The sequence below is a fragment of the Phyllostomus discolor genome, chromosome 12 (genome assembly GCF_004126475.2).
Source record: "Phyllostomus discolor isolate MPI-MPIP mPhyDis1 chromosome 12, mPhyDis1.pri.v3, whole genome shotgun sequence".
In the NCBI taxonomy this organism is placed as follows: Eukaryota; Metazoa; Chordata; class Mammalia; order Chiroptera; family Phyllostomidae; genus Phyllostomus; species Phyllostomus discolor.
In genome coordinates this window covers 9,268,056-9,295,491 of record NC_040914.2, presented here as the reverse complement: position 1 = coordinate 9,295,491, position 27,436 = coordinate 9,268,056, and the positions used below count along the sequence as shown (strand labels likewise).

Sequence of the window (27,436 nt, the reverse complement as noted above, 5' to 3'; positions counted from 1 at the left end):
GTAGAAAATAGGGGGAGGTTATGAACAGTATGGGAAATGTAGAAGCCAAAGAACTTATATGTACAACCCATGGACATGAACTAAGCAGGGGAATGCTGGTGGGAGGTGGGTGCAGGGCAAAGGAGTATAATGGTAGGAAATGGGACAACTGTAACAGCATAATCAATAAAATATATTTAAAAATTATTGAGACTTTTAAAAACAGCTTTTATTTTTAGACAGAGGGGAAGGGAGAAAGAGGGGGAGAGAAACATCAGTGTGTGATTGCCTCTCACACACCCCCCACTGGGAACCTGGCCTGCAACCCAGGCATGTGCCCTGACTGGGAATCGAACCCATGACCCTTTGAATTTGCAGGCCGGCACTCAATCCACCGAGCCACACCAGCCAGGGCTATTAAGACACTTTACGCCCTTGTCCTACTATGTCTTTGAAATCTGTTGTATTTTACTCTCACAACATGTTTCAATTTGGACCAGCCAAGTGCTCAGTAGCCACATGTGGCTGGTGGCCACCATACGTGACAGGATTCCAAAATGACACTAGGTATTCAGTGTGTACTTGATAAACATTTGCTGAATGATAAACCGTGAGGTTTTGATTTTAGAGAGAGGGAAATATCAATGTGAGAGAGAAACATTGACCAACTACCTTCCGCACACCCCAAATGGGGGAACCCCCAACCTTGGTATGTGCTCTGACCAGGAATCAAACCCCCAGCCTTTCGGTGTTTGGACATTTCATCCGAGCCACCTGGCCAGGTCGGAGTCCAGGCGTCTGCTTATCACATTCCCCCTGCAGCTCCTCCTGTGAATCAGGGCTCACAGAAACGTCACCTCCTCAGAGAACCCGCCCGGATCGGCCCCATCTGAAGCAGCCTTCAGGCCCTGCCCATCACCTCACTGTTCCTCTTTTGTCAGCGTTTCTCCATGGCAGTCTTCACATTACTACAAAAAGCAATTTGTCTTTTGCTCAGAATAAAACCAAAGCTCACACTGAAGCCTGCAAGTCTACCACTTTCCCTGGCTCGGCAGCTCTGACCACAGAGGCCTTACTGCCACTCCTGGCCTCCCGGCATGCTCTCATCTCTGGGCCTGGGCGCTCATTCGCTGCTTCCTCTGCCTGGAACATTCTTCCTCCCGAGGATCTGAAGCTGCTCCCTCACTCAATTTAGGTTTTCACTCACCATCACCTCAAAGTCTTTTTTAAACTGTAACTCATCTCCAGAAATTTCTCTACGCAGTTAACATGGGACTGCTGTCCTGAGGGGCCTGCTGGCACAGCTGGCCCTTGACTGGCATCTTTAGGTCTTTAGGACAGTTTCCCCCCATTCCCTGACAAGAGTGGTTCCTGTGGCTAAACTATTTGTGCAAATGGTACTATTTATGTGGAACACCTGCTTTCCTTCTGGGAGTCTGGAATTTGGTCCAGGTCAGAAAGAAGGTGCTTCTGTGGCCAGTACTCGATCCACTGAGCCACACCAGCCAGAACACTTTGTCTCCTTTCATAATAAATTGCAGCTGTGAGTCCAGCTGTATCCTGAGTCCTCCTAGCCAACCATCAAACATGGGGGTGGTCTGGGGCCCCGGGCATGGTCTCCCTTCCCAACTCTCTTCTCCTTGGCACATACCACCACTGGCCACGCTATCACAGTTTAATTATTTATCTTGCTTAGTGTCTTCCCCTCACCACAAGCCCCCTTCTGTCTCTACCTCTGCAGCATCTCTGCATGCCCCCAAACAGAACCACAGAATATCCTGGGAGAGTATGTGCTGAATGACAACTACAACGGCTTTATTCCCAAAGCTGGTTCCCAGGGGTTGTGGTGGGGAGGGGGCCTTTGGCTGGAGCAGCAGAGCTGTGCGGAACAGGGGTGAACAGGGACAGGGCAGCGGGCACGGGAGGCTGGCAGACACCTCACACAGGCTCCATCTGCAGCTCTTCACCTTCCACAGCTTCGAGCTGGTGGAAGGCAGCGTGGGAGCCAATGACCACGAGGGTGGCTCCTGCAGGAAAATGAACAGTTTAGGGCCTTGCTCCCTCACCTGGCCCTCAAACCACCCTCCCACGCTACCCAGACCCTGTACTCACCCAGGACCCAGAAGACAGCCGAGCCTGCACCAGCCAGCCAGAAGAAGGGAAAGGAGATGCCCCCAGCCAGAGCATACTGATGGGCAGGGGTCACCTCTCGGCCTGGGGCAGTAGATGGCATTAGGGCAGCTGTTCAGACACATGTCCCCTCTCCCAAGTAATCCCGATGCCCCTCAATAGTCTGGGGTCACAAGCCCTGGGAGCCTCAGGATCACCCAAACTCCTCATGCCAAAGTGCTCCAGTCCAGGCCCCACCATTTCTCCAGTGTCCCAGCTGTCATCCAGAATACAGCACACCCTCCTCGGCCCTTCCCCCTGCTTGCAACCCCACTTCCTCCAGGAAGCTCCTAGCCCCTCTCCCCGCCAGACTAGGACTCTCCTGTCACAACCTGCTCTCAAGTAGACCCATGAGTCCCAAACTGGGGGCCTAGGGGCCAAGTCTGACCTGCAATTGTGTTTTTTGAGTCTGCACAAATTCCCCAAGAATTTGACTTAAGGCTGACAGAGAAATCGAATGATTTCGTGAAACAATACTGAATTCTGGTTTCTTGTAGCAGACTGGAAGAGCAGGTGCGCAGGCCCCTGGGGCGGCAGTGGCTGAAGCCAGGTGGTGGCTGCACTCCAGGCACTCCCTTCAAGCCCTGCACTCGCCTGCCATGGCTCTCCACCAGCCCGTCTCTGTCACTTACACAACCTGCAGGCCCCTGGAGGGCTGTCTCAGGGCTACCTGCTCATCTGATCCCTGCTCCAAACCTTGGACATTCCCTGGGTGGGGACTCAGGGCCCTCTTCCCAATAGTGCTTGGTGCCAGCCTGGGCATACAGGAGCCACAGGCCTCAGTTTCCCTCTCTGAGAAGTCCGAAGATCTTTGTGACCCTACCCCAGGAAGCAGGACAGGGATGGGGATAGATCTAAGGCAGTGTAAGGTTGCCACCTGGTGTCCAGTGTGGGTGCCTGCAGCTGATGTTTTCTGCTGAGAGGTTAGGGAGAGTGAGGAGAGTGGGTTTAATGGACAGGAGGTAGGTGGGGAGTGGGTTCTGGGATTATTTCATCCTCAGTTTGGAAAATAACAATTAGGGCAGCTGAGACTGGGTGAGGAGCATCTGATGTGTCCGAGATTTTAAGGGATAGGGTTTGGGCAATCTGGTATAGATCTAGGTTTGGTTACCGTTGGGCTTGGGGGTCTAAGGCTTTTGTTCCAAGAGACCAGGATTTGAGGGGCTAGGAATCTATCTGCGCAGGGGATTTCTCACCAAAGAGCACAAACTTGGACTGCAACGTGCGCAGGTAAAGGATGTAACAGGCACCAAAGAAGACAGCAAGGGCCACCAGCAGCATGGGAGATGTCACCCTGGAGGAGGGCAGGGAGGCATGGTCAGGCAGCTAGGGGGCAAGCCCAGCCAGGGCCACCCTGACCTTCTACATCGTTGGTTGGCAGGCCAGGCAAGTTCAGGTCACATTTGGTCACACCCGCCAGGCTGATGGGAAGGTAGGGACTAGACCTTTGGTGAAAGAGTGGCAAAGCTATTCCATGGGGATGGGACTTGGCCAGTGAGAGGAGGAGCTGGCCGCTGAGGGCAGGGCGGACCAGGGCGACCTGGTGGGGGGCGGGCGGAGAGGCACTCACACACAGTACAGGATGAGGCCCAGGAACACGAACACATAGTTGCTCTGGTAGTACTCCACGTTTCGTACGAGGCGCTGGCAAAGCTCGCCCACGTTGCAGGGCCGCGAGAAGCGCCGCTGGTCCACGAAGGTGCTCCAGGGCCGGATGGTTGCGCGGCGCCGCTCCAGCCACTCACGGCCCGCACCGGATGGGATCAGTTTCGGCAGCAGAGTCCTGGTGGGAGGGTCCAGGTCAGTGTAGACAGGGATGGAGGTAGGACCGCCACCCACAGGAGGCTGCGGGAGGGCCAGACTCCGGGGTTCTTGGGCGGGGTAGGTAAGGGTGCAAGACTCCTGGTCCCAGGGGAGAGGGGGCTGAGAGTCAGACTCCAGGGTCTTGGAAAAGGAGACAAGGGGCCGAGACTCTAGCGTTTGGGGGCTGGGGCCCAGGATGCTGGATTTCTGGGACCCGAGAGGGGAGGGACAGAGGGCCAGGGGTCCTGGGTCTCGGTCAGGGAGGGCTACAGCCGGCCTGCTCACGTGGCGCTCAGCCCTTCCGCCCCGGCATCCTCCTGCTGGTCCTTCTCGGCTGCCATGGCTGCGTCGTGAGGGGTAGAACCGCTGTTACGAGGCCTGGGTCCCGCAGACCCCGTCAGCCCCTCCGGAGCCGGGCCCCACCCAGCCGAGCCAACATGGCGCCGTTCGGCGGCCGCTGGGGAAAGGGAGTTCTGCCGCTGAGCATTGTGGGAGTTGTAGTTCTGATGATGTCGTGGAGGGTGGACTCCATGATGGTGGTCTTGTTCGCAAACCAGCTTGGGAAATGTCGTGTAAAGTGACGACGAGCGCCTCTTGGTATTGTGGGAGTTGTAGTTCAAGAAGCCGGGAGTGTGGCTTTGGGAGGGTTGATTGTCACGAGTCGCCGTTAAGGGAGCTCTAAAAGTAGAAGCAGGTGTTATGTACTCTCCCGTGGAGGGTACAATAGGGACCGTATAGACCTGTGTTCTGATTGTATGATGTTCGGAGGTTTCATAAAACTGATTCCGCAGATCTGGGACGGGGCTCATTCATCTGCATTTTTAACAAGTTCCTAGGTGCTGCTGATGCTACCGGTGCATGGCCCACGAATAGCGAGACTGTAGAGAATTCACTCGAATCTATTCCTTCTATCCTCAAGAAGTGGAGACTAGTGAGACAGCCATGGTTGCTAGAAGAGGTATCTGAGGTGGGGAGCAAAACTTCCCTGGACTCCCACTCATGAATAGGTTAGGACTAGAACTAGGCACCTAGGGACACCCCACTCCGCTCCCCATGGATAGGGAGGTGGGGCACTGTGAAAGGGAAAGGATCCAGAATTTTTTTAGAGAGTGGGGAAGGGAGACATAAAGAGAGAGAAACATCAATGTGTGGTTGCCTCTCATGCGCCCCCTACTGGGGACCTGGCCCACAACCCAGGCATGTGCCCTGATTGGGAATCGAGCCTGTGACCATTTGGTGTTGCAGGCCGGCACTCAACCCACTGAGCCAAACCAGCCACGGTGGAGTTGAGAATTTTTTAAAAAAGGGTGTTGTTGTAACCAAAAGGACTGGGATTTTGGAGTGAGAGGTGAAAATCCAGCTTGTGTTGACCTTGCCACCATACTGAACCTTAGCCTCTTCATCTGGACAGTGGGGGACCTGAGAGAACCACACTCAGGGGGTTATGGTGATTCAGTTACATGGTCCATGTAAAGTGCTTGAGTCTTGATACTTTGTAACTGCCCAATAAATGGCAGTGGATCTTACTGCTACTATAGTACTGATACAGGATAGAAAGAAGCTAGGAAAATTCCTGGGCAAGTGGAATGGGGCAAGTGAGACAAGAAAATTAAACAAGGCCCAACAGTTTGAACAACTTACAGCCAGCTGGTGAACTGCAAGACTTTATCTCCACTAATGAAGGACACTTGAGAGCAAATGGTTTATACCTCTTCTCCCTAACCAGAGAATACACAGCCTCCTTGGCTATAAACCACAGGTGTGGGGGCGGTGAGAAAAGAATGCTAATGCGAACAGAGAGGTAACACCTGAACAAGGGGAGCCCCATCCCCTTACTCCCAAAAGAAACAGCAGGCTGTGCTCACCCTAGGAATTTCCCCTTCCCAAATTCCCATGTGTCCCCTACATAAACTTGCTTCTGAAAGCTTAGGGTGAGGTGGATGTTCGGGTTTTTACCCGCCACTTTCTCAGATTGCTGGCCTCTGATATTAAAAAAGCACAACTATAATACAATCCCTGTGGTTTTAGTATAATGAATGTTATGATTATTTCTAGAGTTCAGCCTTCTCAGATTTAACAGTAATGTATTAAGAAGGGCTGCTGGCCCCCTGGATGTCCCAAAGAGTGTCTGAGACTGGGCCTTTATTTTTTCAGTTCCCACAAGTGTATTTCTCTGTCTTTGCCCCTACCCTGCCTCCCAGTGAGTTGTGGGAACACCACACAGAACAGCCTCAAGAATGTGTATCAAAGTCACAGGAAGCCTGGGTTCCCTTCAATGGACTGAGGGCCTAATGTTTCAAGGCTGGGTGGGGCTGACAGAGAACTCCCACGTGGGAAATCCAGGTAGCTCTTAACCCCAACTGTTGTCTTCCAGGGTCCCCATCCCTTTTGTGCTTGAGTTTTGAGGTGATAAAGAGCCCGTCAGCCAGGGAATATGATACAAATTTTCAGCATGACTTACCTGGCATGGGTGCAGAATGATCTCGTAAGGCAGGAAGCAGTTGTACCCTGAGGGGCCTCTGTCCCTGCTATCACCCAGGGGGAGCTGGGAGGGGCCTGCTGGAGGGAACCTCCCAGGAAGTGGGGGACACAACTCTGCGGAAGGGGCTAGTGGAGCCATAGGCAGGGAGGCCCCCTGAGGAGGCCCCTAAACTGAAGCTGAATGAGCCACACTTTGAAGATGGGACTGGCTACTTACTGTTTATCAGCCCCAGGCTTTTAGTAGAATCTTGTTCATGTTTCCTACCTGGCTTCAGGAAATCAAAGAAGGATGGTGAGTGCACACTTATCTGGAGCATCAGTGGGGGAACAGCACCCGAGTTCAAGGTGATGGGAGCAGGGTCACCAGGGAAAGAGCCCCCAAGAGGAAGATGAATATTGGGGAGCAGAGAGTTGGGGGTAGAGGCCCAGCACCTGCCTCCTCTTGTGGCCAACCTTGGGAAATTTGTTTGACTTTTGTTATGTAAGCTGTTGGGTTTCCTGATATGAACTCAAAGTGACTTTACTCTACAACCCACCAGCACTTGTTCCAAGCAGAGGACATAGTGGGCAAAGGCCCAGAGGAATAGAACAGCATGGGCCATGGACGGTGAGGTCCACAGGCAAGGACACTGTTGGAGGGGCCCTCTGAGCCGGGGCACAGGGGCAACGTTGAATCCAGAGTTTAGGGAGATTGTCCCAGGTATTGTGGGAGATGGGGCCCTAAGGCAGAGACCGCTATTGTGGCAGATGGGAGGATCCCTGAGACAAAGGGATAGTGGGAGATTGGGCCCTTGAGAGAGGGGGCCTATCCTATGGCAGGTGGGCCTTGAATTTGGGGGATGGTGGGAGATGAGGAAGCACCTGAGAAGACTGGGAGATGGGCCTTGGCCCCATGGTCCCTCTAGCCTGAGGTCTCCTTCCTGTCTATTGGATCCCAGAGGAAGAAGAGCTGGGAGGGTAAGAAGACCTTAGCATAGACAGTCAGGAACTGGGTTATACGAGTATTCCTGCTGTGGGACCTCAGAGAAGTCCCTGCCCTCTCTGGGCTTCCGGTTTCCTGTCTATGGGATCACTTCTTACCCTGCATCTGATGAATAAAGTAGTTTCTGCAGCCTCCCTAAGGAAGGTCCAGGCTTACGCCATCCCTTCCCCACACATTCAGGCACTCCTTCAGCCATTGTTTTGTGCAGGGGGCATGTGCACACACTCACTCACACTCGTGAGCTCCTAGTACCCTGGCCCCAGGCCCTCCTGAGTCACATCCTTGGACTGCGTTAGGAACGCTGCCTTGAGGGAAGTGGTATAGCTGCCCCACCAGAATGGTCAAAATTCAAAAGACGGACAATATCAAGTGCTGACAAGGATGTGGAGCAACTGGAACTTTCACGCACAATGGGAATGCAGAATGACACGAGAGCTTTGGAAAAGGTCAGGCTGTTTTAATTAAAGCTAAACACGGTCCATCCCATGTCCTGCAGTCCTGCTCTTAGGTGTGTACTGAATGTATCATTACTAGAATGTTCCTATTCCTAGCAGCACCAGTGTAACAGCCTCCAAAGAGGAAGCAACCCACCCTGGCTGGTGTAGCTCAGTGGATTGAGCACCATACTGTGAAGCAAAGGGTTGTTGGTTTGATTCTCAGTCAGGGCACATGCCTGGGTTGTGGGCCAGGTTCCCAGTGGGGGGTGCACGAGAGGCAACCACACATTGATATTTCTCTCCCTCTCTTTCTCCCTCCCTTCCCCTCTCTCTAAAAATAAATAAATAAAACCTTTTTTTTTTAAAGAGGAAACAACTCTAATGTCCATCAACAGGAGAACAGGTGGACAAATTATGTTATAGCCACACAGTGGAATACTATATGGCGGTGAAAAAGAGTGGGCTTCCAACATGTACAACAGCATGGGTCACTCTCCCAGACACAAAGCTGAGAACAAGAAGTCAGACACAGGAGACAGCATGCCACAAGGTTTCATTTACACAAAGTGCAAGAACAGGCACAACAGAAGTCAGGTCAGGGGCTGCCTCTGGAGAGGGGCCAGCTGGAAAGGGCCACAAGGGAACTTTCTGGGTGGATGGAGATGTTCTATACCTTGATCTGGGTGGATGCAATTTTTAAAATTGTTCAGCTGTGCCTTTAAGATGTGTACACTTCACTGTATGGAAATTTTTCTCAGTAAAAGACAGAGAAAATAGCACAGTGACTTAGAGCTTGGATAGCATGTACAAATCCCGGATCTGCTACCTCTCAGCTGTGTGACCTTGAGCAAGTTGCTGCCCCTTTCTGGGCCTCGCACCTGTGAGGCTTAAATGAGCTTATACACATGGAATGCTTAGGAGAGGGAGAGGAGAGGAGAGCGGTGCTCCACGAACCACCAGCGCCTCACCACAGCTGCCCCCGTCCTCACCTCCCTGGGGTCCTGCTCCAACACTCGCTCTCCCCGGTTTGGACCCACAGTCCCATCATCTCCTGAGGAATTCAAGCTGCTTTCCCTGTGACTTCTGTTCGGTCGAAAACATGAGAACTTGATGACCCTGCGATTCCTGGGCTCCCAGGCTGGCACCAGCCTCTCCTCCTGGCATGGTGTGCACCCCAGCCGGAGTGGCACCCGGCACCACCCGCCCCCACCCCCAGTCCAGAAAACAAGCACGACACACACTGCCTCTCTCTCCCCACTGATATATTTGATAATTGTCCAGAACCAGAGATGGCATCAGCCAGGGCAGGGGGACATTGAGGGGGAGTATAAAAGAGCCCAGGGAGGGGGCTGGGAGGCCGGGGTGAGGTGAGGAAGAGGAACAGAGACACAGAAAAGGGAGGAGAGAGGCAGGGCGGGGGCGGGGAGAGAAGCCAGCCAGAGGCAGGAAGAGAGGGAGAAAGTGGGGGATACTTTGAGGGGGTGGGACCAAGGTGGGGACCACGGGGAGAGAGGGCCCCTCCCCCCAGAATACAAAATGGGGGGGACCGGAGTGGGCTGTCCTGGGCTTGCGGGGAGGGCAGGGAAGAGATGGGTGAGGTGCTGGGGCTGAGGTCAGTAGTAGGTTTCCTTCTCCACCCAACCTGGAGAGGCAAGAAACAGACGCAGAGAGACGGGTGTGGGGAGAAGCACAAAGACAGAAAGACAGCGAAAGGACAGGGACAGGCGGAAAGACAGAGCGGAGGCCCAGACGGACAGGGAGAGAAGACACAGAGGGGGCGTGGGGAGACAGAGAGTGAGATTAGCATCGGACAGGTCACCCCCGGGCTTCCCCACCCCGCCCCCAGCCACGGCCTCCTGTCCCCGCAGCCGGCTCTCTGCCCCACCCTCTGCCCCCTGGGCCCCTCACCCCCGGGGTTCCTGCGCAGGATGAGTTTGCGGATTTCATCATAGACGAAGATGAGGAAGCTGTAGGGGAAGGCACAGAACCACCAGCTGGGCCTGCAGAGACAGAGTGACAGGAGGGCATCAGTGTGGGGCCCCAAATGGGGACAGTAGGCAGAGTCCCAGGGGACAGGAGGGGACACGCCGAGGGGGTTCTCCCTTGGCCCCTCCTCCCCACAAGCAAGGGGTGCCTTGGCCGTGGCTGGGGAGCACCCACTGTGAGGACATCCCACTGGGGCTGGGGGGGCACGCTTGGTGACATCAGAACAGGGGCTGCAGTGCGGGACACAGAGGAGGGGGTTCCAAGAGACACTGGGAGAGGTGGGCCTGTGAGGATGTCCCACAGTGAAGACTCCTCCTGGGATCCTGAGGCTGGTGGGGGGCGTCCTGCGGGTGATGAGGGGCACTCACTTGAGAGGGTACATGCGAAGGGCCACGTCCATGCCAGGGCAGTAGGACAGGAAGGCAGCGAGGGCCGTCTCCTCAAACAACCCGAAGATCAGGATCTTGTTCCTGGGGGCACAGGCAGGGCTGGACCCAGGCAACCCTGACCCGCCCGCAGACACAGAAGCACACCCAGAGGCAGACGGACAGACAGGCATGGAGGCACGTGGACAGAGAGACAAAACAAGACATCCTGGGAGATGGCGACAATGAAAGAGAAAGACAGAAAGACAGAGACAAGGACAGATACATGGGCAGGCAGTGATGTGGACCCAATCACACACACACACTCGAGAGAGAGGGTGGGGGAAGCGGGGTCAGGGGTGGGGGAGAACGCAAGACAGACGGGTCACTGAGATGGAATCAACTCAGAAGCAAAAGCGGATGCAGCCCGAGGGGAGGGCAGCCAGCCAGCCCCGCACAGCCCTCACTTCATGCCCTGCTGGAAGACCGAGTTCCTGCGGGTCTTGCAGATGATCAGGTCGGCCCACTGGACGACCACGATGCTCACGAAGAAGGCCGTGTGGCACGTGAACTCCACCACTTTCCTCTGCTCGTACGTCTGCAAGAGCCACGACCAAGTGCAGGGCGGTGGTCAGTGTCGGCCACGGCCCAGCCCCTGCTCCTGGTCTGCACTCCGGGCGAAGCAGGGACTCTGTCCTGATGGGGTCCCGCAGGACCTCAGAAATGTCTCCCCTCTCAGGCTGATAGCCCCATGGGAAGAGTCAGGGATGTACTGGGAAGCAGAGGTGAAGGGGGACCTCAGTCGTCAGTCAGGGACCAGGGACCATCCCTGGCATGGAGGGAGGTGGGAGGGCATCGAGGCCTCCATGGGCCTCCTGAGGGGACAGACACCAGTGAACTTTGAAGGCACAGAGAGATGGGGAAGAAGGCAGTAAAGGTGTCTTGCCTGGCAGGCCAGAGAGCGTGGCCAGTGGGCACCAGACCCACGACAGGCTGGGCCTTGAGCACCAGGAGCCCCCGTGTGTCCAGCGAGGGTCTTGACATAGACCCTGGGGCAAAAGGGCCATCACAGGAAGTAGGACAGCTTGCCTGGGGGACGCTGACCAGGGGCCCCTGCCAGGCTGTGGGCCCGGCCCCACTCACCCACTGCTGCCCATAACTGTCCTCGAGATCATTGACGGTGCGGTCATCCCAGTTCAACCGGATGCCCACCAAGTTGCTAGGCAAGAAACCATTCTCTGCCAGGATCACAAAGTACGAGAAGAAGCCACCAAGAGCCTGGATCATTCCTGTGGGGAGGAGAAAAGGGAGACGAGGAGAAACTCAGGTCGGGGAAGACAGCTGGCCCACGGCACTTCTGGGGCCCTGAAGACCCCCACCAGGAGAAGGGTGGGCCACCCCAGTCCTCCTGCCCAAGCATCATGCAGGGCAGGGCTCCCAGAGGGCAGCCTGGTGGCGAGCGTCTGAGATGGGTCATTTGGGACAGAAGCCTCAGGGAGAGGGCTCTCCCCAGACGGATGACCTGGTGGCTCCCTCCCACCTGAGCCAGGAGACCTGAACTTCTGGAAGTCCCTGAGGACCCTCGGGCTTGAGTCTTATGGGTCCCTGTATGCAGAAATGACCTCCCCAGGCTTCTGATCACCACCGTGAAGCCTCTGCTCACGGGGCTCTCCCAGGGACCGAGAGCTGAGTACCTCTGAGGCTCTGCACACATCACCTCCAGCCGCAGGCTGAGGAGGAGGAGGCAGAGAGAATGGGAAAGGGGCTCAGTCCTGCCCTCAGAGAGCTCACAGGCTGGTCTCTTCCTTCCCCTCACGGAGGTGGGGCGGGGGGGGAGCAGTGGGCTCGGGAGTGGCTGGCCTGGGGCCAGCCCTGACCTCCCGCCCCACAGTGTCCTGTGCACTCCCCAGGTGCACCACCCCCACCACCTGGCCTCCACCTCTGCCGGCCCCGCAGTGGTGGCCACCACGCATCTGCAAGCCTCTGCTTCTGAACCTCCAGCAGCAAGCCCTGCGTGTACTGCACTCATTCAGCACAAGGGTTCTGAGCGCCCACACTGGGCCGGGCACTGCTCTAGGTCCATCTGGCTGTGGTTGAGGCGGGGTTCCCAGGTCCTCACCAATCTGCCCGTAGGCCATGCTGATGAGCCTCTCGTTGACCAGCTTGTCCGTGCGTGGATTCCTGGGCTGTCTCTTCATGATGTCACTCTCGGCAGCCTCGTATGCCAGCGAGATGGCAGGGACCTGGGCCAGAGAGGCCAGGTGAGCCAGGAGTGAGGGGCCCACCCACCCGAGCCCCCGGGAGAGGCTGGAGGCTCACCATGTCAGTGCCCAGGTCGATGCAGAGGATAGTAATGGTGCCCAGGGGCAGCGGGATGTTGGCCATGATGAACAGCAGGAAGGGGGTGATCTCGGGGATGTTGCTGGTCAGGGTGTAGGCGATGGACTTTTTCAAGTTGTCAAAGATCAGGCGGCCTGTGGCGGGGACAGGTTCAGACCTTCGCACCAAACCACGGTGCCCTGTTCCCTCTGCCCCTTCCCTGCCCAGGCCATGGGTCCTTGCTAATCCATCCCCTCACCCACCCCCCTGTCCACACTCATGCAACCATGTCGCCCCTGTTCAACCAGGTCTTTGAAATACACTCTCCTTGGAAGACTGTTCGGCAGCTTTTATTACAGTGGAACATCCCCTTCTCTGTCAACCCAGTACCCCTGCCCCTAGATTTATGCCCAAGAGACGTCAGTGCTTATGTCCACAAAAAAGCAGGAGCGAATGCTCACCTTAGTGTCAGTCACCACAGCAAAAACTGAAACCAACCCCAGGGTCCACTGGCTGGGGAGTAGGTAAACAAACTGGCCCATCCACACCACGGGATGCGACTCAGCAAGGAAAAGGAACACGCTCTGCCACACGCAGCTCCGTGGGGGAACCTCACACGAGTGACACTAAGTGAAGAGAGCCCGACAGCGAAGTGCTCACCCTGCACGAGTCCCTTTGGGTGAGATCTGAAAGGGACCTGCGGTGCCAAAGCCAGAGAGTGGCTGTCTCTTGGGGGGGAGATGCGGACGGGGGCCTGATGAGACCCTGATGGGGGGCTGGAGACGCTCCCCAGTCAGGGTCTGGTGTGTGCACCAATGTGCACACATGTGACAGTCCTCTAGCGGCCCACCCACCTGCACCCATGTCACGGCCCCCAGAAAGCAGTCAATACGGTGCATATCAAGTACAAAGAAGCTCAGGGTGCCTCCAGCCAGCCTGTCCCTGCACTTTCTCTCATGTGCTGGCAGACATGAGCAGCAAGATCCGCCATGAGGACGAGGATGGGGCAGAAAGGCCGGCTGCACGCCGGTGGGGATGGCTCGGTCGGCTCTGTGTAAAGTTGGAGGCTTGTGTGTTCATACTGCTATTGCCTCCCGCCCAATGCATGTGCTGCTGTCCACACACTGGTGGTATCACATCCTGAAGGATTTGCAGGTGAAACAATGACTTAAATGCTCTTGACCGTGACCCAGGGTGCGTAGTGTTGGGGGTGGGGGGCGCTGGTGCCTGCCAGAGCTGGGCGGTGGCGACAGTGGGGCTCACACCGCGGCTGTGGGCTCAGCTCAGGGGCGCCCCCAGGCTTTCCCCTCCTGGAAGTGCAACTTTGCTTTTGTCGCTCCAGAGAGCCCTTCCTTGTCCACCCTCTCCAGGCACGGCCCCCATTACTACCCGTCATAGCACCCTGCTTGCTCTCTTAGCACTTGCCACAATTTGTCATGAGGTCTCTCTTTGTCTGTGAACTTAAGGCTGCCTCCTCCGGTCCTTGAGGGCAGGGACCACGTCCGCCCTGTCCGCAGCTTGTCTCCGGCACCCGCGTGGAGCACAGTAAAGGTCTGGAAGGCGTAAACGCGTGCACCGTGTGCGCACTGTGTACGCACGGGTGCCCGGGGGCGTGACAAAGGGTTCGCCCTGGCGTCCTCTGGTAGGTGGGAGGCATGGAGCAGGGCATGGAATCTGTCACTCTCGGCTCAGCTTTCCTGTCTGAGTTCTCTCTCACTCTTTACTCCTTGCACCGGGGATGTTGCAAAGGGGGGTGGAGGGGGGAGAAACTGGAAGGAAACGCTCCACCGCATGAACAGCGACGATTCCCGGGTGAGGAGGTTATGGGTGATGCCAGTTTTCTCCTTCACACTTTTCTATATAGTTTCCATGAATTACATTGATGGTCAGAACAAAATCACGTGTGAGCAAGCCCCCTCTGTGGCTGTGCGGCCCGGACCCCCAGCATCCTGCCTCACCTTTGCACACGCAGCTTCCTCTGCCTGTACTCCCTTCCCTGACACTGCCTACGTGAAAACGCCAGCATGGTCCGGAGGACTGGCAGCAACCCCTGTCCACTCTGGGTAGCTTCCTTGGCCCCGACCCCAGGTCGGGTGAGGGGCCTCCTGAGGGCTCCTGCGGGACCCTCTGTCCCTGTGGTCGCACTTACACGTGTTTTAAGAACGCTTCTGAGTCTGCTCACCAGACTGGCCCTGTGCTGGGCAATGCTGGGACCCAGGAGGGCATCGGCTCAGTCCTGCCCCAGCCCCTGGCGGAGAGGGACTGAAAAGGAGAAGCTCAGGCTCCACAGGCCGGTGGGGTTCCGAGGTCTCCCCACTGTGCATTCCGCGGCAGCACTAGCCTACTCCCCTTCCCCTTCTCTGGCTTCACGCAGGGACCCCAGTCTCCAGGGCCACCTGGCCACTCACCCTCCTCCACACCCGTGACGATGGAGGCAAAGTTGTCATCCAGCAGAATCATGTCCGCTGCCTGCTTGGAGACGTCAGAGCCGGCAATGCCCATGGCCACGCCGATGTCTGCCTTCTTCAGAGCAGGGGAGTCATTCACGCCATCCCCAGTCACGGCCACGATGGCCCCCTGCAGAGAGAGAGCGAGGGAGGACTCCCAGAGGCCTGGCCCCAGCCCCCTCTCCCCAAGGACCAGCAGCCCGGGCCCCGCCCCCTCCTGTCTGGCAGCCAGTCCCAGCCCACCTGTCTCTGACAGCCCTCCACAATGATGAGCTTCTGCTGGGGGGATGTGCGGGCAAAGACGATCTCAGTGTGGTTCTGCAGGATCTCGTCAATTTGCTCGGAGGTGAAGTCCTTGAGGTCCGTGCCGTGGATCACACAGGCCTTGGCATCCCTGGGAGGAGCAGAGAGTGGTCAGCATGTGTGGGGAGTGGTGCAGTGACTGATGGACACAGAGCCAGGCAGGCCAGACCCACAGACAGGGGAGGCAGAGGGCCAGGCTCTGAAGCTGAGGCTCAGGGAGGCTGAATGACTTGTTCAAGGTCACGCAGCCCAGGAGTGGCAAAGCTGGGGTGTGAAACTACCCTGGCTTGAAGGAGGAACGGGACCAGGTGCTAAGTCAACAGAGGAGGCCCAGAAGCAAGGGGGCCTGCCACCCCGTGGGGGAGGAGGCTGAGCCAGCAGGTGGCGCTCACCGGGGGTTGACCTGGCTGACTGGAATGTTGAGCCGGGCAGCGATGTCCTCCACAGTCTCGTTGCCCTCGGAGATGATGCCCACGCCCTTGGCAATGGCCTTTGCTGTGATGGGGTGATCGCCTGTGACCATGATGACCTGCAGGCATTGTTTGGGGATGGTCCAGCCTCTGCACCGGCCCCTGGGGCACTGGCTCTGCCCCCCTCCCAGCTGCCCCAGGCCACACCTTGATGCCAGCACTTCGGCACTTGCCCACTGCATCGGGGACGGCCGCCCGGGGCGGGTCGATCATGGACATGAGGCCCACAAAGCAGAGGTTGTCTGTGGTGAAGTTCACGTCGTCACAGTCGAAGGCAAAGCCCTTGGGGAACTGCTCCTCAGGCAGGTAGTAATGGCAGAAACCTGGGGACGGAGGTGGCGTGGGGCATGAGGGCTCCAGCCCCATGGCTCCTGGCCACCCGGTCCCAGCACCCATCTCCCAGTGGGCCAGCCAGTCAGCCAACACCATTTCCTGATGATGTCATCCTTTCCTGTTCATTCATTCATTCATTCATTCATTCACGGTGCATTCCAGGAGGCCCTACTGTGGGCAGCATCGTGCCCCTCCTTAACCCCAAGGGGTCCCCAGAGATGACCCAGCTCCTGCCCCCACTCAGCCCCACCCATGGTGCACACCCAGCACTCGCTCGCCAAGGCCACCGAGCTCAAGGTAGGCGTTCTGGAAGGCTTCCTTCATCTCCTCATCCAGCGGCTGCTCCTTGCCCTGCAGCAGGATGGTGGAGCAGCGGTCCAGGATGCGCTCGGGGGCACCCTTCATCACCAGCAGGTACCGGTTGTCGTTGGGGTCCTCAGTCTCATGGATGGAGAGCTGTGGGCAGAGCAGAGAGTGGGTGTGCCTGAGCCTTGCAGGGATCTGGAGGCTGCCCTTGTGGCAGGGTGAGGACCCCCAGGGCCACCCAGAGCCATGGGTGCCAGGACAAATAGCTCCCCCAGAGGGCACTGTCCAGCTCTCTGCCTGAGAGGTCATCTGCTTCTGGGGCTCTCGCAGAGATCCCTGTCCACCCCTGCCCACATCTGTCTCTGTCTCATGGACATTTCTGATCCTCTGTGTTTCTCATGGAAATACTCGCTTTCCGTCCACAGGCCATGAGCCCTTCTAGGCCATTTGCCCTCCCCCAACTCCTTACCCCACATCTGACCCATCCCCAGATCTGGTCGGCTCACCTCTGAAGCACACCCAGGTTCTGGCCTCTTCTCACCTCCCACCTCCAGGGCCCTGTCCGGCCACCACCACCTCTCACACGGAGCGTCGCAGTGGGCCTCCACACTGAACCTCCATTTCGGCCCGCCCTGCCCCTTAGTATTCCCTCCCCACAGCAGCCAAGAGGACTCTTTAAGCAATGTGAGTTAGTGGGAAATGGTGCAGCCACTTTGGAAAACAGTCTGGCCGTGCCGTAAAAGGTTAGATATAGAGTTCCCACATGACCTAGTCATCCCTAGGTATACACACCCAAGGGACATGCAAACTACATCCACACAAAAACTTCTCATGTGAGCCCTGGCTGGTGTGGCTCAGTGGATTGAGCGCCAGCCTGTGGACCAAAAGGTCGCCAGTTCAATTCCCAGGCAGGGCACATGTCTAGGTTGCAGACCAGGTCCCCAGGAGGGGGCGCACAAGAGGGCAACCACACATTGATGTTTCTCTCCCTCTCTTTCTCCCTCCTTTTCCCTCTCCAAAGAAATAAATACAAAAACAACAACTTCTCATATGGACATTTGCAGCAGTGTTATTCATAGCAGCCGTAGGAGCAAACAGATTGGGTTCTATCCACCCAGAGGAAGGCCACTCAGCCATGAAAAGGAACGAAGTGCTGACCCATGCTACGGCCCAGATGAAGCCTGAAGACATCGTGTGAAAGAAGGCAGATACAAAAGGCCCCATGTTGTGGGATCCCATTCATGTGAAAAGTCCACAACAGGCCAATCCACAGAGACAGAAAGTACCCCTTCTTAGGGGTTGCCTAGGGCTTGGGGAGATGCGGGAGGTTGGGGGCAATAGCTAAGAAATGTGGGGTTTCTTTCTGAGATGATGAAAATGTGTCAAATTGTGTAGATGATCACTCATATCTGTGAATATACTAAAACTATTGACTTATGCACCTTAAAATGGGTGATCCATGGTATGTGAATGACAATAAAGGGGTTTAAAAATGTGAGTGAGGTCCCATCTCTCCTCTGCTCCTGGCCCCCTCAGAGTCACACCCAAGTCCACTCCATGCCCCACAAGGCCTGATGGGACCTGCTGTCGGCTCCCACCCCACTCCCTGACTCACTGCTCTGCCACACTGGCCGCTGGCTCTCATTGAAACATGCCAACACACTGCTGCCCCAGGGCCTTTGCACACACTGTGCCCGCTGCCCAGAACCCTTCCCAAGGCTCCCTCCCACAGCACAGTGACTGGCAGACATATTCTGCATTTCCCTGTACCTTTGCCCTTGTCTGTTTTCTAGCACCAGAGTGTAAGTTCCACGAGAGGGACTTCTCTCACTGCTGCACGTGTCCCCAGCACCTAAACCATGTGCCTGTCAGGTGGTGGCTGCTCGAAAACATATTTGTTGACTGAATGAAAGAGATCCCTCCCTGGCTTGTCCCCCCTCTCTGCTGCAGGAGGAGCTTTACTCTTCTGTTTCTCGCTCCAGCAGACACCTCAGGTCTGTTCCTCTCCCTGCCAGGTGGATACTACCGCTCTGATTTCACAGACGGGGAAACCGAGGCTCTGCAAAGATCACGAGTAACCTGCCGAGAGCAGGAGGACAGTGGGGTGCAGCTGACCGCTCAGGCATCGTAGAGACAGCGAGGCCTAGGCCGGTGCTCGCAGACAGCCCCGAGTACCTGGTATTTGTTGGTGGAGTTAAAGGGGATCTCAGCCACTTTCTTGTTACGTTCCCGCATCAGCTTCACGGAGCCAGAGGACAACTCGATGCACTTCAGCAGGGCCGACTCAGAGGCGTCCCCGGCCACGTCCCTCTGCGGAGAGAGGGGCGTCAGGGCAGAGCAGCACGGGCAGCACGGGCAGCACGGGCGGGCACGGGCTGGCCAGGGCGGCTGGCAGCCAGACCCACCTTGAGCACGGGGATGTTGTCCTGGCCGCCCTTGAAGACGGCCCGATTGCAGAGTCCGGCGATGTGGGACAGGGCCACCCAGGTGTGCGAGCTCTTGTCGAACGAGGTCCCTGAAGGAGGCACGTGTCACAGCTGGGGACACCTAGGGGCCAGGCCCCTGCGGCCCCCACCTGGGCGCCCCCCTCACCTGACTGGTCCTCAGTGGTGTCGGCCTCGTGGATCTGATTGTCGAACCACATGTGGGCGACCGTCATGCGGTTCTGTGTGAGGGTCCCCGTCTTGTCAGAGCAGATGGTGGACGTGGAGCCCAGGGTCTCCACAGCCTCCAGGTTCTTCACCAGGCAGTTCTTCCGGGCCATGCGCTTGGCAGTCAGGGTCAGACACACCTGTGGGTGCGGGAGGACAGGCGCATGGCAGGCAGAGCCAGGTGGCAGGGCTGGACCAGCAGCACGAGCGCCGACAACCCAACTTCCCAGCCCAGGGAGAATTCTGGGTGGCTTGCAAGAGAGAATGGTGCCACCCAGCAATCCCACCCCAAGGCACAAACTGAGAGAAAAAATGCATCTCAAAAGGCCTGTACTGGATGTTCATAGCAGCAGCATTTGTAATAGCTTCAAAGTGAAACAACCCAAATGTGCACAAACAGCAGAAGGAACAGATAAACTGTGGGATAAAGACGGAACACCACGCAGCAATGAAAATGAGCCCGTGACTGCTGCAGCCAACTACGTGGATGAAGTTCAAAAACACGATGCTCAGCCAAAAAGAGCCAGAAACAAGAGTTCGAGCTGCGTTATTCCAATTGACATGAAGCAGGGAAGTTATGCTTCAGCAGGGCCTTTCCCTGGGGTTGGGTTGAGGGCTGAATGAGCTCTTGGGGGTGCTTCTGGGGAGCTGGAGTCTAGTGCAGCTGCCACGGGTGTGTTTCGTATACTTTGTGTGTACACTATTTGCCAATGAACAGCCTTTGACCTGGAATAGCTCTGCATATGCTAAAACAGAAAGCCTGCCTGCTGGTGCATTAAGGATCAAAGGCAGACTAGCATTCCGAAGACAGTCCCTTCTACGTGCCGGAAAACTCTTACTAACACACTGCAGTTGCCCACACCTGCCGAGAGGAGAGCAGAGAGCGGACCTCTGCAACGGGGCTGACAGCTGGGCAGTGGACACGGGAGTGTTGTTTTATTTTAAACTATTGTAATGTATTCTTTAGACTTTCTACTACTATGGTGTACTTCCTAAATTTGTAAGTTATCTTTGAAAACTGATAGCGTTGTTGGCCCCTTATGTCTTGTAGTGGCTCTCAAGGTTTTTGTTTGTTTGTTGTTTGGTTAGTGAGGCTCTCTGAGTCCCCCAGGACCCTCCTAATTGAAGATACGGGGTGCTCAGCCCCCAATACCCAAGTTGCCCTTGTCAAGAACATGGAAATCCAAGCCCAAGCTGCCTCCACCCTCAGACCTGGGGGTCTGAACCTCAGCCCCCCTCTCTCCCAGGACTCAGGGGTCTGGGCCCCCAGCCCTTCCTCCCCCAGACCCACTGTAAGGGTCCAGGCCTTACAGTGACAGTGGCCAGCAGACCCTCTGGGACATTGGCCACGATGATGCCGATGAGGAAAATGACGGCCTCGAGCCAGGTGTATCCGAGAATGAGGGAGAGGATGAAGAAGGAGACGCCCAGGAAGACGGCCACGCCGGTGATGAGCTGAATGAAGTGCTCAATCTCGATGGCGATGGGCGTCTTGCCCACCTCCAGCCCGGAAGCCAGGGTGGCAATCCGGCCCATGACAGTGCGGTCCCCTGTAGCCACCACCACACCCCGAGCCGTGCCTGCAGGGAAAAGGGGGCTAGACTGAGCTTTCCCCCACCATAGTGGGAATTAAGAGGGAGCCGAGCCTCCAGTGCACGTCCCTCTGTCAGGACCGGCTCAGCCCCACCTTGGCACCCCACCGCACCCCCTCACCTTCCACACAGTTGGTGGAAAAGAAGGTGATGTTCCGAGTCTCCAAGGGGTTGTCGTGTGTGCAGTCAGGGGAGCGGGTCTGGGGTTCCGATTCGCCAGTCAGGGAGGAGTTGTCCACCTGTGGGTGGGAGCAGCCGAGAGATGGCTTAACCGGCGGCTTGGGGTCAGGGGCCATTTATCCAAAGGAGACTGGGGCTGAGGCCTGTGTCCCCTGAGGTCACGGCTAGAAGCCTGGGTGCCTGGCTGGGTGAGTGTTGTTTGGAAGGCCAGAGGTTGAACTCCTGTAGATGAGGAGCAGATAGGGCTTCCTGCTAAGGTCTAAGGTAACTCTGGGTCTGAGGGAGGAGGGACAGGGGGCCTGGGCTCCCAGGTCTGAGGGAGGAGGGGCTGGGGGCCTGGACTCTTAGCCACACCAGGAAGGGCAGAGCTGGGCCCCAGGCCCACCTTGCAGCCATGGGCTGAGATGATACGCAGGTCCGCTGGGACTCGGTCTCCGCCCTTGATCTCTACCAGGTCACCGACCACCACATCCTCAGCATTCACCTGCATCTTCTCACCTTCCCGGATCACCAGGGCTTGCTGGGGTGGGATGGAGAAGAGTTACCTGCTGGACTCTCTCTGCCTGGGGTCACTTGGCATTGCCCCCACCCACCTGTTCACCCCCGCCCAGCTATTTCTGGGTGCCCCTCACCTGAGGAACCATGTTCTTGAAGGACTCCATGATCTTGGAGCTCTTGGCCTCCTGGTAGTAGGAGAAGCAGCCGGTGATGATGACCACAGCTGCCAGCACGATGCCCAGGTAGAGCTGCAGGGAGATGCAGGATCACGGCTGCCCCGAGCCACTCGCAGCCCCACCTCGAGTTTGTGGGACCTTGGAAGGAAGCTTTGCACCCTGGGAGCCCGTAATTATGTGTCTGACCCCAGGGTTGTATCCATTTGAAGGTCTGCATGTCTGAGTCTCTCTTATCTGTGAGTCTGTCTGTACCCATGTTTGAGTCCCTTTTTGAGCATGGGTGCGTCTGGGTGTCTGGGTCTGTCCAGTTCTCTATGTTGTGCATTCATCTGTCTGTCTTCCTGCCTATGTTGGAGGATCTGGGTGTGTGCTATTATCCGTCCATGTGTCTGTCTGTGTTTAGGTCAGTGTGTCTGTCTGACTGCACGCCTGGCTTTACATTTATAGGACTGTTTGTGTGTGAGTCTCTGTATGTGCCTCTCTGTCGGACTGTCTCTCTTACTGTTTAGGTGTTAATTTAGGAGAATGCTGTCTGTCTGTGCTCAATCCTCATGTTTGTCTGCTTGCAACGCCATGCGTGTTTGAGTCCCTGTGTCTGTCTTTCCATCCATCCATCTGCCTGTTGTGCCTGTGTGCCTGAACTAGGTGGCGGCGTGATGGTGTCCAAGCGTGACTGGGCTGACCCTGCCCGTGTGTGTGTGTGTGTGTGTGTGCATGCACGCTCGTGGAGGAATCTGCACGTCATCAGTGTTTGGGTCTGTGTTTGTAGGCATGTTGTCTGTGGGGACTGTGTCCCTGCGAGTCCTTGCATTGAGCGGGTGGGTCTAGGCAGACCCACAGGTGGGTGAGCCTGTGTCTCTACATGAACACACTGTGTCTTTATGTGTCTTCCAGGCCATGGCCACCTGGTGGTGTCTGTCCCCAGGGCCATAGAGATCACACAGCCTTGGGATGGAGCTTACACATCCTACTGTGTGCTCTTGAGCACGTTACCTGGCCTGCCAGAGCCTCAGCGTTCTTTGTACCTTCTGTGATTTTTCAATGGGGTGATTGTGACAGGCAAGTGAGAAAAAAGAGAGGAGTGGGCTTTAAAGTGTAAGGGGACGCAGAGAAGTGCCCTTGTGCAGAGCTGGGTGGAGGGCACTCACATTGTCCCCTGAGGGGTCGTCCTCTGTGCCTGCCTGGATGCCATAGGCCAAGAAGCAGAGGATGGCCCCGATCCACAGCAGGATGGAGAAGCCCCCGAAGAGCTGGCGGCAGAACTTGACCCACTCTGGGGTGGTGGGCGGCGGCGTGAGCGCGTTAGGCCCATCCCGGGCCAGGATCTCCTGGGCTTTGCTGTGGGTCAAACCCTGGGGACACAGGACTCACACAGAACTGCCCCTGAGCAGCCCTGGCACCCCACCCCTTCATGGCCACCCCAGGACCCAGGACCAGCCCCAACCCCTGCCCCCCGGCCCGCCGCACCTGCACGCAATCCGTGTTGTATTTCCGGCAGACCTCTTCCACTGACATCTTGTGCTCTGTCTGCGGAACAGGAGTTCGGTGGGGAGGCGTGTGAGTGTGGAGACCCCCAGGAGTAGGGTGGGGTCTGCTCTGGGGTGATGCGTGGTGCAGAGGGTGGGGCTTACCATGGCCACCTCCTTCTTGAGGTCGTCCATGTCCCGGCGCTCCTTGGCCTTGCTCTTCTTGGGCGAGCCCTTGTCATCTTTCTTGTCCTGCGAGGTGGCGACACGATAGCTGTCAGAGCCACCAGACTGCGGGCGAGAAGGGATTACAGGGCCACACCGGCCCTCCGAGCTCACTCCCTGCCCCGCCGCCCCCCCCCCACCGTCCTGTGTCTCTGGGTGGGTTTCCCTCTGGCCCTGGGTGTCTCCCAAACCTGCGACTCTTGTCTCTGCTGACTGGCCTCACTGACTCTATGCATCTCTGGGTCCGTGTCCCTGAAGGTCTCCACCTGGGTCAGTCTGTTCTTCTCTCTCTGTTTCTGTGCCCGTATCTGTGGGCCGCCTCCCTTCTGTCCCTGTGTGTGTTTTTTTCTCTGTGTGTTTCCTTCTGTCTCTTTCTTCCCCTCCCTGGACCTGTCTAACCTCCTGGGTGTTTCTTGCCACGTCTGTCTGTCTGTCTCTTGTCTGTCTCGGTCTGTGTTTGTGCCTCTCTGTCTTGTTCTGTTTTGTCCTTCTCTGTCTCCCTGTCTCTTTATCGCTCCATCTTTGTATCTCTCTGGCTATTTCTATCCCTGATCTCTCTCCCTCATCAGTTAATGTCATCTGTTCTCCTCTCTGTCTCTGCATTTGTCTCTGTATGAATTTTGTTCCCGTCGGCTCTCTGCCTCTTTCTCACACAACATCTGTCTCCATTTCCGGAACTACCTCTGCTGAGTCCAGCTGAGTTTGTCTCTCTGGGTTCCTTTATTGTTTAAAATATTTTACTTATTTACTTCTTAGAGAGAGGGGAAAGGAGGGAGAAAGAAAGGAAGAGAAACATCAATGTGCGGTTGCTTCTTGCAAGCCCCCTACTGGGGACCTGGCCGGCAACCCAAGCACATGCCTTGACTGGGAATTGAACCTGCGACCTTTTGGTCCACAGGCCAGTGCTCAATCCACTGAGCCACACCAGCCAGGGCTCTCTGGGTTCCTACCTGTCTCCAAGTGGGTGTGTTGCTATCTCTGACTATTTCTAAGTGCCAGTAGTTTATGTCTCCACATTTTTCTCCATCCTTATATCTGCCTCTCTCTCTCCTCTGTCTCTGCCTTCATTGCTCAAGCCGTCTCCTCTCTGTGATGCTCAGTGTGTCTCCCTGTCTGTCCGTCTCTCCCCATCCCACTCTGCAGTCTTTCTCTCTAACCCTGTGTCTGTCTGTCTCTATGCCCATCTCTGCATCTCTGTCCCTCCAGCTCCAGATCGCCTGTATGTTGCTCTCCCTTCTTCTCCACCTGTCTGTTTTCTTGGGCCTCACTCCAAACCCCATGGATATCTCAGTCTCTGTATCTCATGAGATCCAGCAAATCTTGGGAGACAGCCAGTCCTGAGGGCCTTGACTGACAAGCTGTGGGCCCTGGTCTCTCTTCTGAGGGCCGGTGGGAGCCACAGGCAGATTGGAACAGGAGGTGGGTACAGTCAGGTGTCTGGAGGACGGAGTGGGAGCTGGCTGGGATTGGGGTACAGAAGAGCAAGAGGCAGAAGAAGCCCTGGGCCTGGCTTGACTGGATTCTGTGTGAGGGGGAGTGACTGAAGTTCCAGCCTGGTGGCCTGGGCACATGGGGAAGGCAGTGTCCTGGGACGGTGGTAGGAGAGGAGGGGTGAGGCCAGGTGCTGGTAGAGGGCTGCTGACAGGTCCAATGGGCCCACGGCCAAGCCGGGATCCCAGGCTCAGCAAGGCTCAGAGATAATCTCCTCGTGACCTTGTAGAGAGGGCTGAGCTGCCTGCTGTCTGCCCCCAGACCAGAGGCTGAGCTGGGGGACTCCTGGGAGGGGTTGCAGCCCCAGGCCTCTAACAGACTTGCAGGAGGTGGGAGAGAGGCTTGGCCCTGGGCCAGCCCTGCAGCAGCACTGCGTCTGACAGGGAAGCACGAAAGCTGGGGGACAGTGAGGACACTCCTCCATCCCCTGTCCCAGGAGGGGTTTCAGCCACTGCAGAGAAGTAGCCTCATGAATGGGGAGAGATGTGGAGATATCAGCTCATGGGGTCAAGGCAGAGATAGGAAGGGAGGCAGGAGAAGAGAGACGGGAACCTGGCAGGAGTGGGGAGGAAAATCAGCTGCTCAGCCCTAAAGTCTTAAGGGAGGCTGGGAGCTGACGCTTGGGTCTCTCTGAGGCCTAGGAGTGGGGCCTAGACTCCTGGGTGTGAGGGAGGAGGGGCTGGGGGCCTGGACTCCTGGGTCTGAGCAAGGGGCTGGGATGCCTAAGCTCTTGCTTGCTCTTGTCATGACCAGACTCCATTGGGGATGGGCATCCATCTGCTGGGGGTGGGGGAGCTGAGGCTTTCCCAGCGAAGGCACAAAGCCCAGATGGGTGCACTGTGGGGTGAGCACCTCCAAGGGTGGGGGGCATGCCTGTGTCACTGCAGCCTGCCTGTGCGGCTCCTTGCCACGTTCTGTGCTGTCCGCCTCCCTCTGAGGCCTCAGCTCACACAGCCTCTGTACCTTGTCCAGGCTGTCCCTCCTCCTCTAGCAAGTCTGGGGCATCATCTCTGAACATCTCCCCCTCAACTTCCCCTGTTGCCCTCTGCCTCCTCTTCCCGTCATTCAGGCTGAGTCAAGTTGTGTCTGGATAACAAATGTCTGTCCTTGGGTTGCCTCAGTGTCTCTCTTTGTCTCTCTACGTCTCACCCATGTCTCTCTGCCCATGTGTTTCTGTCTTTGTCTCTACGCCTGCCTCTTTTTCCGTGTCCTTTTTACACCACCTCTGTCTCTGCTTCCCATGTCTAAAGTACCTCACTTCTCTTCTTGTCCCCACTTCTTTCCCTCATCTCCCCACTCCCTGGTTCCTTCTCTAAGACCTTCACCTCAGTCCTCTTCTCCCTCTGCCCATGGATTCCCCTCCCTTCACCCCACTTACCTGGAAGCATCACTGACTGCCACCTCCCCCTCCCCATCCTCTCTCTCAGTCCTCTCCCCACCCATTTCTTCTCCCCATTGCCCCTCACTCCACCCCAATCCACAGATCTGCAGCCCCATCCCCCACTCCATCCCTGGGCCCATCGGCCTCCATCCGCCATCTTTCTTATATTCCTTACATTCCCTTCCATTAGGCTCTCCCATCCCCACCCTCTCTCTTCATCCCACCCGCCTTCTTCTCCCACTCCTTCCCCTGCGGCCCCGCCCCAGACACGCAGGGAGGAATCCAGGGCTGCGGCGGGGTCAGGTGGTCAGCCAGGAAAGGAGACGGCATCTGGTGGAGAGACTGGCAAACAGACAAGGACACACGGACACCGAGGCAAGGGCAGAGCTGGGCATGCACAAACCCCACCATCACCACCACGCATTTACAAACGTGCACCCTCAGCAAGGCTCTCAGTCTCCCGGCCACGGTTCTCCTGGCCCCCAGAGTCTGCCACCCCAGCTTAGGGGCTGGGCACAAACCGCAGCCCCAGGTTGCCCTGCACGGAACTGCAGGCCCCCCGCCCCCAGGCCTGGAAGGAGAAAGAGAGGTCATCCGGTCCCCACGGGCCAGGGAAGCAGAGGGGCTTTACCGCCCCCCCGGAACAAACACCAGCTGGCAGACACACCCAGATGTGGTTTCGGACAGTCAGACACAACCCAGCTACACAGTCGCAGGCAGACGGGGGACCCCAGGCCTGACAGAGCCAGGAGCTCACACGCGTGCACATGCACACACGTGCGCGCGCGCGCACACACACACACACACACACACACACATACAGGACTGAGCATGCCAAGCATCAGGGCGGGCAGGCAGCAAAGCCGCAGACGGTCGGTGCCCCGAGGACCTGGCACACAAAGGCACACCGACATGCGCCACAGACCCCCGCGACCCAGGCGGTCCGCGCACAACCACAAGAGTGGGCTGGGTCGGCGGGCTCAAGGGGTCCCGCAGGCCTGATCCCAGAGCGCGGGGGTCCTGGAGCCCCCACCCGCACAGACACCAGCATCCCCGGACCCCTCTGTCGCACACACTCCGGAGCACCTACCCCCATCTTGGCGGCTTCAGGGGTCTGGGGCCGGCGGGAAGGGAGGGGGCCGGGGCAGGGGCCTCCGGGTGGGCTCTGGCGCGGGGTCGGGCTGGGGGCCTCTGCAGCGCCCGCGCCTCGGTCCGCGCGTCTGTCTGGCTGTCAACCCTACCGCACAGGGTCTGCGGCGGCAGCCGCCTCCTCCGCCTCATATGCCCGCGCCCGCGGGGGGGACCCGCGCCGACCAATCAGGGGTGCCGCCGCCTTGACTGACGGCCCGTGACCCCGCCCCTGGCACTGCAGCTGTCCTCCCCGCCCCCAGCCTCT

The 27,436-nt window shown here is 57.2% G+C and overlaps 4 protein-coding genes across 7 annotated transcripts in view; 2 read left to right on the top strand and 2 right to left on the bottom strand.

The window, feature by feature from the left end:
* LOC118497666 (carcinoembryonic antigen-related cell adhesion molecule 21-like) overlaps positions 1–27,436 on the top strand; it is an 834,765-nt gene that overhangs the window by 220,895 nt on the left and 586,434 nt on the right. The gene's annotated exons all lie outside the window — the stretch shown is intronic.
* Positions 1–27,436, top strand: part of LOC118497667 (carcinoembryonic antigen-related cell adhesion molecule 1-like) — a 746,496-nt gene that overhangs the window by 137,821 nt on the left and 581,239 nt on the right. The gene's annotated exons all lie outside the window — the stretch shown is intronic.
* Positions 595–4,494, bottom strand: RABAC1 (Rab acceptor 1). 2 transcript variants are annotated; one of them, XM_028530391.2, is made up of 5 exons: positions 4,237–4,494; positions 3,719–3,931; positions 3,345–3,442; positions 2,092–2,193; positions 1,767–2,006 (listed from the first exon to the last, which is right to left on the bottom strand). In XM_028530391.2, the coding sequence occupies exons 1-5, from the start codon at positions 4,290–4,292 to the stop codon at positions 1,918–1,920; spliced, it is 558 nt and encodes a 185-aa protein (XP_028386192.1). In that variant the 5' UTR covers positions 4,293–4,494; the 3' UTR covers positions 1,767–1,917. The 2 variants fall into 2 exon arrangements, with proteins under 2 accessions (XP_035868737.1, XP_028386192.1); XM_036012844.1 differs by lacking the exons at positions 1,767–2,006; positions 2,092–2,193 and adding an exon at positions 595–1,094 and having other exon boundaries at positions 4,237–4,412.
* On the bottom strand, positions 9,096–27,327 carry ATP1A3 (ATPase Na+/K+ transporting subunit alpha 3). Of its 3 annotated transcripts, none has more exons than XM_028530355.2 (23): positions 27,131–27,327; positions 23,109–23,195; positions 22,945–23,004; positions 22,626–22,829; positions 21,436–21,549; positions 21,189–21,323; positions 20,745–20,862; positions 20,343–20,611; positions 18,973–19,171; positions 18,786–18,895; positions 18,556–18,690; positions 16,338–16,530; positions 15,889–16,064; positions 15,664–15,800; positions 15,212–15,362; positions 14,930–15,098; positions 12,522–12,676; positions 12,322–12,445; positions 11,346–11,491; positions 10,670–10,800; positions 10,206–10,307; positions 9,760–9,851; positions 9,096–9,493 (listed from the first exon to the last, which is right to left on the bottom strand). In XM_028530355.2, exons 1-23 carry the CDS (start codon positions 27,134–27,136, stop codon positions 9,465–9,467), a joined length of 3,042 nt encoding a protein of 1,013 aa, XP_028386156.1. In that variant the 5' UTR covers positions 27,137–27,327; the 3' UTR covers positions 9,096–9,464. The 3 variants fall into 3 exon arrangements, with proteins under 3 accessions (XP_028386156.1, XP_028386155.1, XP_028386157.2); XM_028530354.2 differs by having other exon boundaries at positions 23,109–23,234; positions 27,131–27,290; XM_028530356.2 differs by lacking the exon at positions 27,131–27,327 and adding an exon at positions 26,708–26,824.